The sequence below is a fragment of the Echinops telfairi genome, unplaced genomic scaffold (assembly GCF_000313985.2).
Source record: "Echinops telfairi isolate 266 unplaced genomic scaffold, ASM31398v2 ScPeMD7_5;HRSCAF=22, whole genome shotgun sequence".
Taxonomy (NCBI): Eukaryota; Metazoa; Chordata; class Mammalia; order Afrosoricida; family Tenrecidae; genus Echinops; species Echinops telfairi.
In genome coordinates, this window is record NW_022103901.1 from 22876940 (window position 1) to 22891130 (window position 14191).

The window sequence follows — 14191 nt, forward strand, 5'->3', positions numbered from 1 at the left end:
TTGATGACTTTAATATAATACTTATATATCTCAACCGTACAATTTTGCATTACTGAACCCAGAAGTAGTATTACTGAACTCGTAGGAGTAGCAGCGGGTGGGGGCTGGTTACCTCACCCTCCCACAGCGTCACTTATATTTTATTTAATACTACACATTCCCATGCTTTAACTCCACGTGGCAGCCACTGTGTCAATCCATGTGGTTGAGGATCATCCTCCTTTTATTGCTGTCCCTTTCCTTTACCAAGTATGATGTCATTCTCCAGGACCCGGTCCCTCTTCTATATTAGTACTTAGATCAGGGGTCCTCAAACTTTTTAAACGGGTGGCCAGTTCACTGTCCCTCAGACCCGTTGGAGGGCCAGACTATGGTTTTAAAAAACACTATGAACAAATTCCTACGCACACTGCACTTATCTTATTTTGAAGTAAAAAAACAAACGGGGCAAAAACACCTGGCAGGCCGGATAAATGTCCTCGGCAGCTGCATGTGGCCCACGGGCCATAGTTTGAGGACCCCTGACTTAGATGATAACATATATATGTACCTTTAAAGTTTGCCACAAGGTATACGTATGCAAAGTCCATGAGACAGTTGAGGGTAAAGATGGTGGCATGCACACACGCACGCGTGAAAAAATCTACAACAAACAGGAGCAAACCAACAGGAAAGAGAAACCAGGTGCCTAGAATCACGGAAGACAAGATAAAAACTAAGTGAGCAGGAGCGCCACCCCCCGAGGCTATGGGTGAGACCAGAAGAGGAGGAGCAGTGGGTGGGGCCGCTGCACCTGGAAGGAGACTGGAACATGGCCAGCTCTGCTTCCCCACGGATCTTGGGGGTTCAAAGGACATAGAAGCCCACATGCCCACAGGTGGATTGGGGCTACAGAGTGCACACTGAACCTGTGGGGTTGACAACGGTAGGTGATGCCCTGTGCTTCCCGGGAGCACTCTCATGCTCCCGCTTTGGCCCATGCTTGCGGGGCCGCCCACAGTCCTGGGACCCCAGCTCCCAATGCCCCACAGCTCTCTTAGGACTTGGGATGTGCACCCAAACATGCAGTGTTCAAAAGGGATGCTGTCCACATACCTCCAACTGTTCTCTGGGAGCAGTGCTCACCCAAAGTGTGAAATTTTAAAAACAATTTTAAGATTGCTCTATATTTTATTTCTCCCTCCTTATTCTGCTTTTTCATCTTTTTTTGTTTTGTGGTTTGTATGATTCCTGTCCTGCGCCACTTGATGCAGTCAACTATCCCACAGGTCTCAGCTACCCTCTCACCCCTGAAAGTTACATCCCAATGTCACTGAAGACAGCAGTCAATGTTGGTGCACACACAGAAACCGGGAAGACAGGAACAAGCTAGTATAAAATACACAGAGCCAAAGATATTCCCTGAAGGAGAGAAGACTCTGGAAGTACCAGCAAAAGAATTCAGAAAAGTAATGCTCAGGTGCTTTCCACTGGAGGAGACAAAGATGGAGAGCTGCAGAGAAAGTACTAACATCAAAGCAAAACAACAAACAAAACCCCGGAAGGTTAAGAATAACAGAATCTGCGTGACCAGAGGAGCAGAGGATGTGCCTGTTTCTGAGAAGGGGATTTCTCTTCTGTTGGTGGGTAAACCAAGGAAGGGCTGCCGGCCCTTGGGGGGAAAGGGTTTAACATGACTCCTATGGGAGACTCATGCCCAATGTGATTGACGAGTTTCTCTTTCAGGGGTGATTCCTGCTGTGTGCTCCGGGCTACCAGAATTTTAAATTCTGTCTTTTCCAGGTGTGCAGCATTCTTCATCAGAACTATTTGATTTGGAAAACTTCCTAAGAGAATTGGGCTTTACCTTAAACACACCTGCTGCAAATGAAAGGCACTCAACGACTCTTTTAGCCTTAAGACTGAAACACCCTAATGGGAGAAGCAGCAGAAGGCTGCTAATCCAAGGTCATGGATTTGGAAGTGAGTGGACTTTCGTTCAGATAGCTTGCTTTTGAGGCGGCCCAGTAACGGGCGACTTAGGACTACCATAGACTTGTTACTTTCATACTTTCTTTGCTTTTGTGACATGCCTTGGTCCCGCAGAGTTTTTGCCTTAGTGGATGATGGGGACAGAAAATTTTGCCCTGTGTCTACCCCTCACTGCTTTCTTACACAGCATTCAGTTTAACCTGTGTAAGTGTATTGTAGTTGAAAAGGCTCTCCTATAGGTTGTCTATTTTCTCTTTTTTCGATAGTACTTTAACACTGATACCACTGGCTAAAGAAAAGGCTACTTAAAACAACAACAACAACAAAAAACAGCATAGGAAAAAAGGACAAGCAAATTCACAAACAAGGGACTCCCCACAAAACACACACAGCAAAATGTCAGCCACAGCTACGCCTCTCACCAATGTGTAAATGGATGAAATGGAGCAGGCAAGGCCAGGCAAGAGAGTAACAGACTGGATAAGAAAACAAGACCGGGGGTGGGAGAGGGGCGGGAGGGAGGGAGCTTATGTCAAGGTGCTCAAGAAGGAAACGAATGTTTGAAACTTTGTGGCAGCAACTGTACAATACTGCTTGATGCAACTGTACAATGGAATATGTCTGTATTAACTCTCAATAAAATGGTCTTGAAAAAAGAAAACAAGATCCATCAACATGCTGCTTACAAGAAACACAAAGATAAAAATAGACTAAAATTTGAAGGATATAAAAAAATACATCAAGCTAATGGCAATTTTAAAAAATCAGGAGTGGTAATACTAATCTGTGAAAATAGACTTCAAGGTAAAATATCCTACTCCCCAACCAAAAAAACAGAACCGAAACTCAATGCCATGGAGTAATTGGTGACTCATCGCAACCCCCTGTGAGTTTCTGAGACTGTAACTGTTTACAGGAGTTAAAAGCCCAGTGTTTTTCCCCTCAGAGCTGCTGGTGGTTTCAAACTGCCAACCATGCAGATTGCAGCCCAATGAGTAACCACTACACCACCAGCACTCCTTTCAAGCCAACATACACTATGTTTAATGGAAAAATAATAAGAAGACGTATCCAATGAAAGACCCTTCAATATGCTAATCAAGCTCTCACAGAGCTGAGGAAAACCAGACAACACAGCAAGAATAGGAGGAGACTTCAAAACATGTGAGACCAAGTCTCACCAACGTTGAAGCCCATTCTGGCTCTACTGCTGACAAGGCAAGCTGTTTGGTGTCCTGGCAGTCCGAGTGGAGTCACTGTTCTTCAACAGCACAATTCAAAGACATGACCTCTTCTGTGGTCTTCTTCATTCATTGTCCAGCGTTCATCTGTACACTAGACATTGAAAACACCATGGCTCGGGTCGGGCCACTTTCGTCCTCAAAGGGACATCTGATTTTTAACACTTTCAAGAGGGTTTCTGCAACAGATGTGCCCAGCTTTAATAGATTCTCATTCCAAAGATTCTACAACGCAGGTGCTGAGTAGGTGACATAACATTATCAAGAATAGGAGGTCCAGGTGTTTCATTAAAAGAAAACCCTAATCCTGACTATAGAACCAGAAGACTAATGGTGAAGGTTGTTGGGGCAGCCAGTTCTCTGATCTCTTTCCTGCTGCTGCCATGGGTGTGATTGTAGAAGCAAGAAACAGGAAGTCCTGGCCAAGGTCGATCTTTTCTCCCTTTCCCATGACATTACTTACTGGTACGGTTGTGAGGATTTTTGTTTTGTGTTAAGGCGTAACCCATACTGAAGGGCACCATTGTGTGTGTGTTTTAGCTTTTTATTGTGATTTAGGGGAAGACTTACAGAGCAGATCGTCAGTTTACACACGGATACTTCTACTCACCCGTTTCCATTTCCTCACGGCATCATCATTTATCCAGCTCCCCTCAGTGTTTCCTGTTTCCGTTCCTCCTCCTCTCCCAGTTCTAAAGCTGGATTTTTAAAATCATTTATTGGGGGCTCGCACAGCTCTTATCACAACCCACACATCCACCCATCGTGTAAGCACTTTGTGCATGTGTTGCCCTCATCATGGATTTGTTTTCATCAGTAAGTGCTTCAAGTCCTTTTGCTTTCAGCAAACAAGGCTGTGTCATCTTAATGAGTCTTCCCAGACTCCTGATTCCACATTATTCTTCATATATATAAAATATAGTTTAGTTTTTCTGATTATTTGCTCAGCATATAGATTGATGAGAAGCTAGTATTAAAAAAAGATTGTAATGGGGGGGAGGCACACTGAAAGTGACCCCCAAGAAGGGACTGGCTAAACAAAGCCATGTATACCATATGAGATATTTTTTAACCTACTTAAAAAAGAAAAAGATAATCTGATGTACTGATGTATAATGTCCCAAGACAGTCCCAGACTAAGGCAGTTTACTTTTCAAAAAATAAAATTTCCCTTTAAATACACATAAAATCTAATTTTGGGGGGTACCTATTGAGGCCCAATGACTTCCTGAAAGTATTCCCTTGAATAAAGATTGGGGCTAATGATGTTGCTATCGTTTGGTAAAGGTTATCAAGAGAGGCAGCACAACTGGAGGTTGTCAATGTCATGGGACTGTATAGGTAGAAATTGTTGAGATGCTATTACTTTGTTGTGCATATTTTCACAGGAAAGAAAAATGAAATTAAGAATAAAATATTCTCCTTTATTAAAAATTAAATATGCTCGCTTTCTCTCTATACATAAATGGATTGCTTCTGATCCCTTCTGTTGTCAAACCAGTCTCTGTTGTGTGTGTGTGTGTGTGTGTGTGTGTGTGTGTGACACAGCTATAATTGTTCTCCATGTTTTTAAACCAGAACTCAAGAGCAGAGGCCGTTACCCATGTTCTGGTAACCTCTACACACATTCTTTGGTTGGCTGCCTGGTATTTTCCTGAGAGGGGGCTCTTGAATGACCCCATCACCTTGACCCTAATGGGACCTGCATGGGGAAGGGTCCAGCCAGGCCGAGCTGACTCGGGCCAGGGTCTTGACAGTGCCAGCGCCTGACTATTCATAATACATCTGTGCCTGCCAGGGCAGTGCCCCCTTGGAGGCATGCCAACAGACTGTTGTGGTTAAACACTGCAGGCTGCTATGCCTACAATCAATAAAAAAACACCATTAGGGTTGGTGAGTACCACGGGAGGGTGGTTTAGAAAACTCCCTTGGGTTGCTGAAGTTGCCATTGGCAACAGTGATCTAACATCTCATCCGTAAATGGCCAGATGTTTTACCAAGTCTCGCCTTTATGAACCAAACCAAGCACACTGCTGTAGAGTCAATTCTGACTGCAAATAACCCTATAAACCAAAATCCAAAGTCTCCGCCATTGAGTCCATTCTGACTCATGGTGAGACACCGCTCCGTAGGGTTTGTAGATCTTTCTGGAAGCAGACGGCCACATCTTTCTCCTGTGGAGTGGAACTCGAACCAATGACCTCTTGATTAGTAGCTGAGTGTCTTAACCACTGCTCCACCTAAACTCCTTAGCAATGGGAAACAGCCTTTACCCCAGCAGCCAGGAAGGCTGACTCAGAAACAAAGACGACAAGAGAGTAACAGATGCATCGGCAAAGGTTTGCCCACTGAACTTCATGAGAATGCTGGAGGGAACCAGGGAAGGTGGTTTAAAAACTGGATCCTGAGGAGCCTGAGCTACAGTTTTATTACAGACAGATATCAATGGAAAGAGAGTACAGGCTGACACGTGAAAAAGCAAAGCCTATTTCAGGAGCAGTTCCACATGAGCACAAGTGAGTGTTCTGGAATGCCCATTCCTCATATGTGATCCATAATTTGTTATGATCTACACAATTAAATGCCTTGCTGTAGTTAGAAAAACATAGGTCAATGGCTTTTGAGTATTCTCCACTTTAATCCAAGATCCATCTGATGTGAGTTTCCGGCTGATTTTCAAATTATTTTCAGTAAAGTTTTGCTAGCAGGTGACACGAATGGTATTGCTCCATAATCTATATGTTCCATTTGATTGACTTTCTTTGGAATGGGCACAAATATGGATCTCTTCCAATAGGCTAGTCAGGTAGCTTTCGTCCAAATTTCTCCACATAGACAAGTGCCTGCTTCCAGTATTGCATCCGTTAGTTCAAACATCTTAATTAATACTTCATCGATTATTGGATCCTTGTTTTTTGCAGGTCCCTTAGACACCTGCCTTTACTGCCAACAGTTCTTGATCACATGCTGGCTTCTGAAAGGGTAGGATGTTGACTAATTCTTCTCGGTGCAGTGACTCTGTGTATTCCTTCCAACTTTTTCTTAATGTTTTCTCTGTCGTTCAATATTTTGCCCCTAGAATTCCTCAGTAGTGCAACTTGGGGCCTGAATTATCTCTTCAGTTCTCTCAGCTTAAGAAATGTCACACATATCCTTTCCTTTTGGTTTTCTAACTCCAAGCCTTAGTACCTTTCATTGCAATACTTTAGCTGGTCTTCTTGAGCTGCCCTTCAGCATTTTCACGGCATCATTTCTTCCTTTTGCTTTAACAACTCTGTCCATAAGAGCAAGTTTCAGAGTCGATCTGACATCCACTTTGAACTTTTCTCTTATGTCTTTATTAATGACCTTTCCCTTTCTTTATGCATGATGTCCTTGATGCCATCCCACAACTAGTCTGATCTTCAGTCACTAGAGTTCAGCATGTCAGATCTGGTCTAAATTCCAGTGGGATGTATTCAAGGTCATCTTTTGGCTCTCCTGGACTGGCTTTACTTTTCTTCAGCTTCAACTTGACTTTGCACATGAGCAATAGAGAGTCTGTTCTGCAGTTGGTCCCTGGCTTTGTCTCAGTGGATAACATTGAGCTTCTCTATTGTCCCTTTCCACAAATACAGTCAATTTGATGTCTGTATAGGCCATCTAGTGAGAGATCCACATGCATAGTTAGTGACTGTGTTGTTGGAAAAAAATACTTCCAATTAATAAGTCACTGGTCCTGCTGAATGCTAACATGCAATCTCCAGTGTCATTTCTTTCACCAAGCCATATTTTCCAACTACTGTTCTTTGTTTCCAAGTTTCACTGAGAAGCCAGCTATGCATGTGATGAAGAATGTGGCTTCAGGGTTAGAGGAAGACTTGCGAACAACCAGTGCTGTGCGGTGACAAAACCTTGCTTGAAGATGACTCCAAGTACTAATGATGAAGGTGAAAGACTATATATAACCTTCGGTATGGATTTAATCTGAACGTGAAGAAAACAATCTTCAAAAATCTGAACCAATAAACCAATAAACCAATAAATCCTAAATGAAAAAAGTAATTAAGTGTGCCAGGGATTTCTTTCCAGCTGGATCAACAATTTAATTATTTCAGAGATGAAATAATTAAATCAGATGATGTACAATATGGGGCATCACTCTTCCCCCAGCCCCTGCAAAAAACAATTTAAAGTTTTGAAAACCACAATGTCACTTAAAGGTTTAAAAACAAAAGGTATGAGCGCATCTGTCAGAGGCTTGTCTGTTGCTAAGCTTTGAGACTAAGAGGAACCAGAAAGAAGGGCCGCGTGATCAACTTAGGGAGGTTTGCCAATGAAAACCCTGTGGGTCACAATCGTCCCCTCCACAACTGATGGTGGGGACGGCCCAGGGCCAAGCTGCGTTTTGTTCAGCTGTGCATGAGGTCACCGTGAGTCAGGAGCCAATGTGATGGCAGCTAACCATAACCACAACAGAGAGAGAGCGAGAAACAAGAGGGGACCAATCAATCCTGTTGTCTTCCCAGTTCTGGGATCTGTCCCTTGAGGATCACTGTTTCTATTCATGGGTCCCAAGAAACACCCTTGGGTCATTACCAAAATAAATCCCCACTTTCCCTTGAGCTGGCAGGAGCTGGTTTCTGTTTCGTGAGCCATGCCTCCCACTGGCACATGAATTCCCTCACAAAGACACCTGACACTGCAAGGATCAGCCTCTCCCGGAACCTTCAAGAGCGAAAAATGAAAGACAGGAGGCCGACTCCTGCCCCACTGCCATCCCCAGGTTGGGCATGCATTGCAGAAGCTGCTGTGGGCTGGGAAGGTGGGGCAGGCCTCAACTTGACCCTGCAGGGGCCCAACCTCAGAAAGGGCCTGTCAGTCTGCTTCTGGAACTACCTGTTCCAGAGGGCCTTAAGCTAGTGCTCTGGCTCCACAGATGAAAAAAATACGCCCACCTGCCTGTACAGAGCCAAATTATTAATTTGTTAAATACTAAGTCTGAAGTTATTGAAGAATGTTTCTAATTTCAGATGCCAGAGTGGTTAGGAAACATTTATTTCACTTCTAGCTCTGACCAATGATTACTGTTTGTGGGGATTAAATTAAATAAGCACAACAGCATGGCATTTTAAAACTCTTCCCCACTGCCTCCCCCACCAGTTATTATGTAAAAGTCCAGTGATGTTCAGTTTTGCAACCGAATGAATTGTCACCTCCCAAACAGATAGGTTGAAGTGGTGATGCCTGGCAACTGCGAGTGTGACCCTGTTTGGACACAGTGTCTTTGGCCACGTTATCAGTTAACATGAATGCATATTAGAATAGTACGGGTTCTGATCCAATCTGGGTGGAGTCCTCAGAAAAGAGAAGACAGAGGGAACTGAAAGAGACAAGAGGAAAGGCAGCCCAGGATAGACAGAGACAGTATTGGAGGTAGCCTGCAGCGGAAAGCCAAGGATTGCCCGAGGCTACCAGAAGCCGGAGGAGAGAAGATGTAATCTTCCACTAAAGCCTTCAGAGAGAACAAGCCCTGTTGATTCTTTGACTCCATGACTTGGAGCTTCCAGAACTCAGAGACAATAAACTTGTTTTAAAGTCTCTCACTCTGTGGTATTGTGTTACAACAGCCTAGGAAACCTTAGCAGATGGTGTGTACATAAATCTGGCAGGAAGCAAGTACTTAGGAGAAGACTATCTAACTCTAAACTTGCTTTTTTTGAGAATGGCCACCACAAAGAACTACATTTGGCATCACATCTCTGTGCCCACAGACACGCATAGGCAGGGATAATGGCAACACTGGGACATCATAAGATGCTAGTACCTAAAAGGATCGCCACACTTCTGGGTAACACCTGTACCTATGTTTCCGTAAATGCAAACTGCTCTTTACAAGTAGGATGCTCCTTGGGAGTGAGGATGATGAGGCTTCAGCTTTGTGTGTGTGTGTTTCATTTTCTTTTTCAATGCTGGAATGCTGGGAAGCAGCGATTGACATGGTAACAAGTGTAGGTGTGTGTCTGAGGGCAAGTCAAAAGTATTGGTAAAAAATCTTAGGCGCCTTTATTAAACTAAAACACCAAACTACGAAGTTATGGTTTCTCAGCCTGTCTTCCCGGAGGTCTGTACACTCCTGAAGGTGGAGTTTCTCTCTCTCTCTCTCTCTCTCACCCTTCCCCAGGGAATCTGGCTCACCTTGTGTCAAAGCAGTACTTCTGGTTTCCCGGAGAGGCTCTAATTATGTTCTCCACCTTCCTCAGGCCGCGACCCTTTCATACAGTTCCTCATGTGGTGGTGACCCCCCAACCATAACATTATTTTCGTTGCTACTTCACCACTGTCATTCTGCTAATGTCATGAATCGGGCAACCCGTGAAAGGGTCGTCCGACCCCCAATGGGGTTACAACCCCCAGGATGAGAACCGCTGTTTGAGATGTTCTCTGAGTTTGGGGAACAAAAAGAAGTGGGAAAGAGTCTTGTCAATTGACGATGGCACATGTGGTTAGGTTACAGTGTGACACTATCATTTGATCACTTTGATCCATTTTAAAATTGTTTCCGTTTTTAATATTTTCCGCTTTCTTTTCAGTTGAGGTTTTTCTGTGCTGTCTAGTCTTTGTTGTTTGTTTCTTATTTGTTTGCTCCCTGTTTGTGTTTTGTATGATTTTCTGTGTCTGAAATCCAGGATAGGTAGACCTGTAGAGAGACAGTCACTGGACTAATCAATTAACCTAGGGGCATGGCAGGGGAGAATGGTGGCAGATGGGGATGAGTACAAGAAAATGTTCTGAAATTTTTATTAATGGTTTTATTGGGGGCTCTTAAGATCTTATAACAATCCGTCATTCAATTGTCTTAAGCACACTTGGACATATGTTGCCACCATCATTTCCCAAACATTGTCTTTCGACTTGAGCTCTTGGTATCCGCTCCTCTTTTTGCCCCTCCCTCCCCAACCCTCCCATCCCTGTGAATTCTTGATCAATTATATATTATTATTGCTATTGAAAATGTTCTGAAGTTGATTGTGGTGATGGTTGCACACATCTTCTTAAAATGACTGAATGATTAATTGTATGATATGTGAAGTATATAGCAATGGAGCTATGTAAAAAAAAGAAGTCTGAAGGGGCAAGATCAGAGTGGGAGGGTTGGCTGGGGGCTAGGCTTGCCAATGAAATTTTCCTAGGACAGGACTTCCTCAAAGAATGAGCAAGTGCACGGTTGTGATGGGAAAAAACATTCATTGGCCCAGCCTTTCTGACCTTCTGACGAATACAATTTTCCCTTGAAAAGAAAACAAAAGAATTCTTCCTAATAAGTCCCCATGATTGTCTTGTGTCCTTCCTAGAAATGACCAAGATGATTTCGTCATAGCTGGGCTCTCTACCTCAAACTGAACTGGCCCGGCAGATCCCCCTGGAGCCGTGCTGACTGGAACTTTTTGATTCATTTCTTCCTTGAATGAAGGCACCCTAAAGAGACTAAAACAAGGGTGTTCCTGAGAGAACTTGTCTGCAGCCACACACTGATCCCAGAAACACGCGACACGCTTTGCCTGGATGCGAGCAACCTGTGCACGAACTAGAACCCTAAAAGCGATATATACATTTTTTTAACTTACCTTTATATATAGATGTTCAAGAATTAAGATCTTCAGCATTTGCAATGCTCTTTGATATTTTCTGTTCTCTTCAGTTACACTTCTTTCTTTTTCAAAAGCTGGACAAAACCCACTAAAGGGTTTTCACTGCCTAATAGTGGGTCCTGAGCAGCTGTTTGAAAAACTCTGTCCTAAAATAACGAAACTGGTTGTCAACAACCAACATCCTCCCAGTTTCAATACATACTCAGATTCTGAATGACGGTGCTGGCAAGGGTCTGGAACACAGGGAAGACCCCGATTTGGCAACTAGCAAAAGGAAATCCCCATCCCTTACGGCAGGCGAGCCAGGGTGTGGGAGGCTGGGGGCAGGGCGGCCACTCACCTTAACCTGGAAGGAACTGGACGGGGACCCGCTGGACCCATACTGCTCACTCTCTGTTAAGTGGCGGTAGTAGTTATCAACCTTGGAATAAGCATTCTGGTTAGATCTGGGGTCATCGGTGATAGGGCAGATGAAGTAACCTTCCTCATCGTCGCTGTCTGCCTCAGAATTTCCATTGTGGCCAGCTCGGGAGGTCTGGCTGCCATCAATGCCTTCCAAGCGGAAGATGAGGTCTTCGTCTGCCATGTTCCTGGGGTGTCCGTTTTACCCAAGGGATAAGGGACACAGCCAGAATTCCTGGGCAAGCACAGTCTCGAAGGTCCTGCGAGGGAAACAAGGACAAGAGTGAGCGCAGGGGCCACGGGAGCCTGCTCAGTTCCTCGCTCTGCAGGAGGCCGAAACCTGCAAGAGCCCGTACCCTCAGAACAGGACCCAGAGCTGTCTTTTGGGGAGGCAGCTGGCAGCATCCAGGGACATTTGATATCTCCAAACTTGTCTCAGTCATTCCACTTCTAAGAACTCATCGTTGGGAATGTTGGCACAAGCAAGGGAACATAAATGCTTCTTAAGTAAACCAGAGTGATCTTCTAGGAGCAGAGATAGTCACTCCATTGCCTAACGCCGCCATCAGCGTCCCTTCACATCAGGAACAAAGCCCAAATGCCTTATTAAGGCCGTGACCCCAGCTATCCCAGTGCCTGCCCACCTGTCCTCTAGCTACGGCGGCTCTCCACCCACACTGTGAACAAGCCAAGCTCCTCCCAACTGCAGAGCCTATTTGTTTTTTTTTTAAACATTTTATTAGGGGCTCATACAACTGTTATCCCAATCCATACACACATCAATTGTGTAAAGCGCATTTATACATCGTTTCTCAAAACATTTTCTCTCCATTGAAACCCCCGACATTAGGTCCTCATTTTTCCCCTCCCTCCCCGCTCCCCCCTCCCGCATGAGCCCTTGATAGTTTATAAATGGGTATTTTGTCATATCTTGCCCTGTCCGACGTCTCCTTTCATCCACTTTTCGGTTGTCTGTTCCCCAGGGAGGAGGTCACACACAGTTCCATGTAATCGGTTCCCGCAGAGCCTATTCCCTGTGGTTGGAACACTCTTTCCCATCTGTCTCCAGTGGGTTCTTTCTCATCCTTTGGATACCAACTCAAAAGTCACCTCTCCAGAAAGAATGTCTGGTGCCCCAATCCGAAGAACTTCAACCACAACTGGTCACTGTAGAGCAGTGCGTCTCCACCTTCCTCAGGCCGCGACCCTTTCAGACACCTCCTCATGTGGTGCTGACCCCCGACTACAAAATTATTTTCGTTGCTACTTCATCACTGTCATTTTCCTACTGCTTTGAATCGGGCGACCCCTGTGAAAGGGTCGTTCGACCCCCAAAGGGGTCGAGACCCACAGGTTGAGAACTGCTGCTTTAGAGCATCATCTGCTTCTATTTTCTTCACAGTGATTTTCCCTGGCTGAAGTCATCATCTTGTCCTTTTCATCGTCTGTATCCTCAGTGCCTCAAAGGGTACCTGACACAGTACTCAGTACGCGTGCCCCAAATGAGTGACAGTAGGAATGTTCTCTGGAGCACTATCGGAAACAGCAAAAAAAAAGGCGACAACAGCCCAAGATGTCCATCAAGGGGCTGGTTATATGAATCATAGCACTTCTACCCTGTGAAATACCATTTGCCTCTGAAAGGAAGTTCTAAATGTCATGGGCATACAAAGGAGTCTTCGGCAAGCTGCTTACAGGAGACAAGAGCAATATACAAAACCCTGCTGTATTTCCACCCACTCGCAATGAAGAATCAAAACCCAAATAAAATTAGGCAAATAATTCCATCTACAAGAATGTCAACAACAAAAAATAGTTAAGAAGGACACATTTAACGTAGATAGCCTTAAACCTGCACCACAGAGTCATCTGAGGAACTTTGGAGCAGCTACTGCGTGCCAGCCCCCAATGCTGCAGTTAGCAGGCGGACGCAGACACCTCACCACTGTGCCACCTGGGCTCCTGTCCATAAAGACGGCAGCCGAGAAAAACCCCGAGAGCGGCTCGACTCGCCAAGACAACAAGGACAGCAGGGCAGGGCGGGCACGGGGAGGAGGAGACGGACAGCTGGTGGGCGTGCGACTTCACTGTGCGGTGAGGACGGTGGTGACGGTGTTTTCCAATATGGGCCGTGGTGATAGAGACAGCCCGAGGAATCAGCGCCCCTGAGGGGGACAGTGGGGAAAGGAGAGTAAGGGGGAGCTGATGTTGCGTTCTAGAAGGGAGAGAATGTCTTACAATTCATTGTGGGACAAACTCATTGTGCAAGACTGCTTGTTGTGCTCTCGGAACGATGGAAGGAGGTGTATCTGGATTAGCTCCTGACAAAATGGTTTTTAAAAAACCCCAAACGGTCCAATTTAAAAAGCAAGTTGCAGCAGAGCTGGTACAGTGTGATCATATTTTGGTGTTCAAAGAAAAAGACGGTTGTGTGTATGGTCACACTTTCCAGAAGGACACACTGGAACTGTGCCAGCACAGGGGCTCCGGAGCTGGGAGCCGGGGACTTGAAAAACCTTGGGATGCAGACTTCTCTGTTGCTGTAGTTTTTTTTCTCTTTTTTCCACAAAGCTGGGCTGCTTTCAGCCTCAAACAGTGCCCAAAACACACACACAAAATGAAAACATTTTTCAAACTTTTCAAAAGGTGAGCGTGTCAATTATTCTTTACTATCTTCCCAGTAGAGGAAGCCCTTTCTAGGCCCAAGACTCTGGAACTTTCTCGACACCTATTCCCAAGTGGGACATTCCTGTTATAGCCTAGCCACATCTCAACCACAAGACGGCTTCCAAAGTTTCGTGGAAAAGTTCCATTATCTTTGAGCTCTATGTTTCCACGAACTTTTAGAGCCCCACCTCTCATAGGAATTAAAATGCTAGGAAACTGTTCTCCGCTTTACACTGTGCAGGGCACGTCACTATTTTCAATTCTCCCCAGGCGCCCCCC

The 14191-nt window shown here is 45.0% G+C and overlaps 1 protein-coding gene across 2 annotated transcripts in view; it reads right to left on the reverse strand.

Moving 5' to 3' along the window:
* EEF2K (eukaryotic elongation factor 2 kinase) overlaps positions 1-14191 on the reverse strand; it is a 59815-nt gene that overhangs the window by 45446 nt on the left and 178 nt on the right. For both annotated transcript variants that reach the window (XM_045284423.1, XM_004705734.2), the window contains exon 2: positions 11184-11505. In XM_045284423.1, the coding sequence (XP_045140358.1) occupies positions 11184-11429 (246 nt within the window). In that variant the 5' untranslated portion in view covers positions 11430-11505. The remainder of the gene's footprint in view (positions 1-11183; positions 11506-14191) is intronic.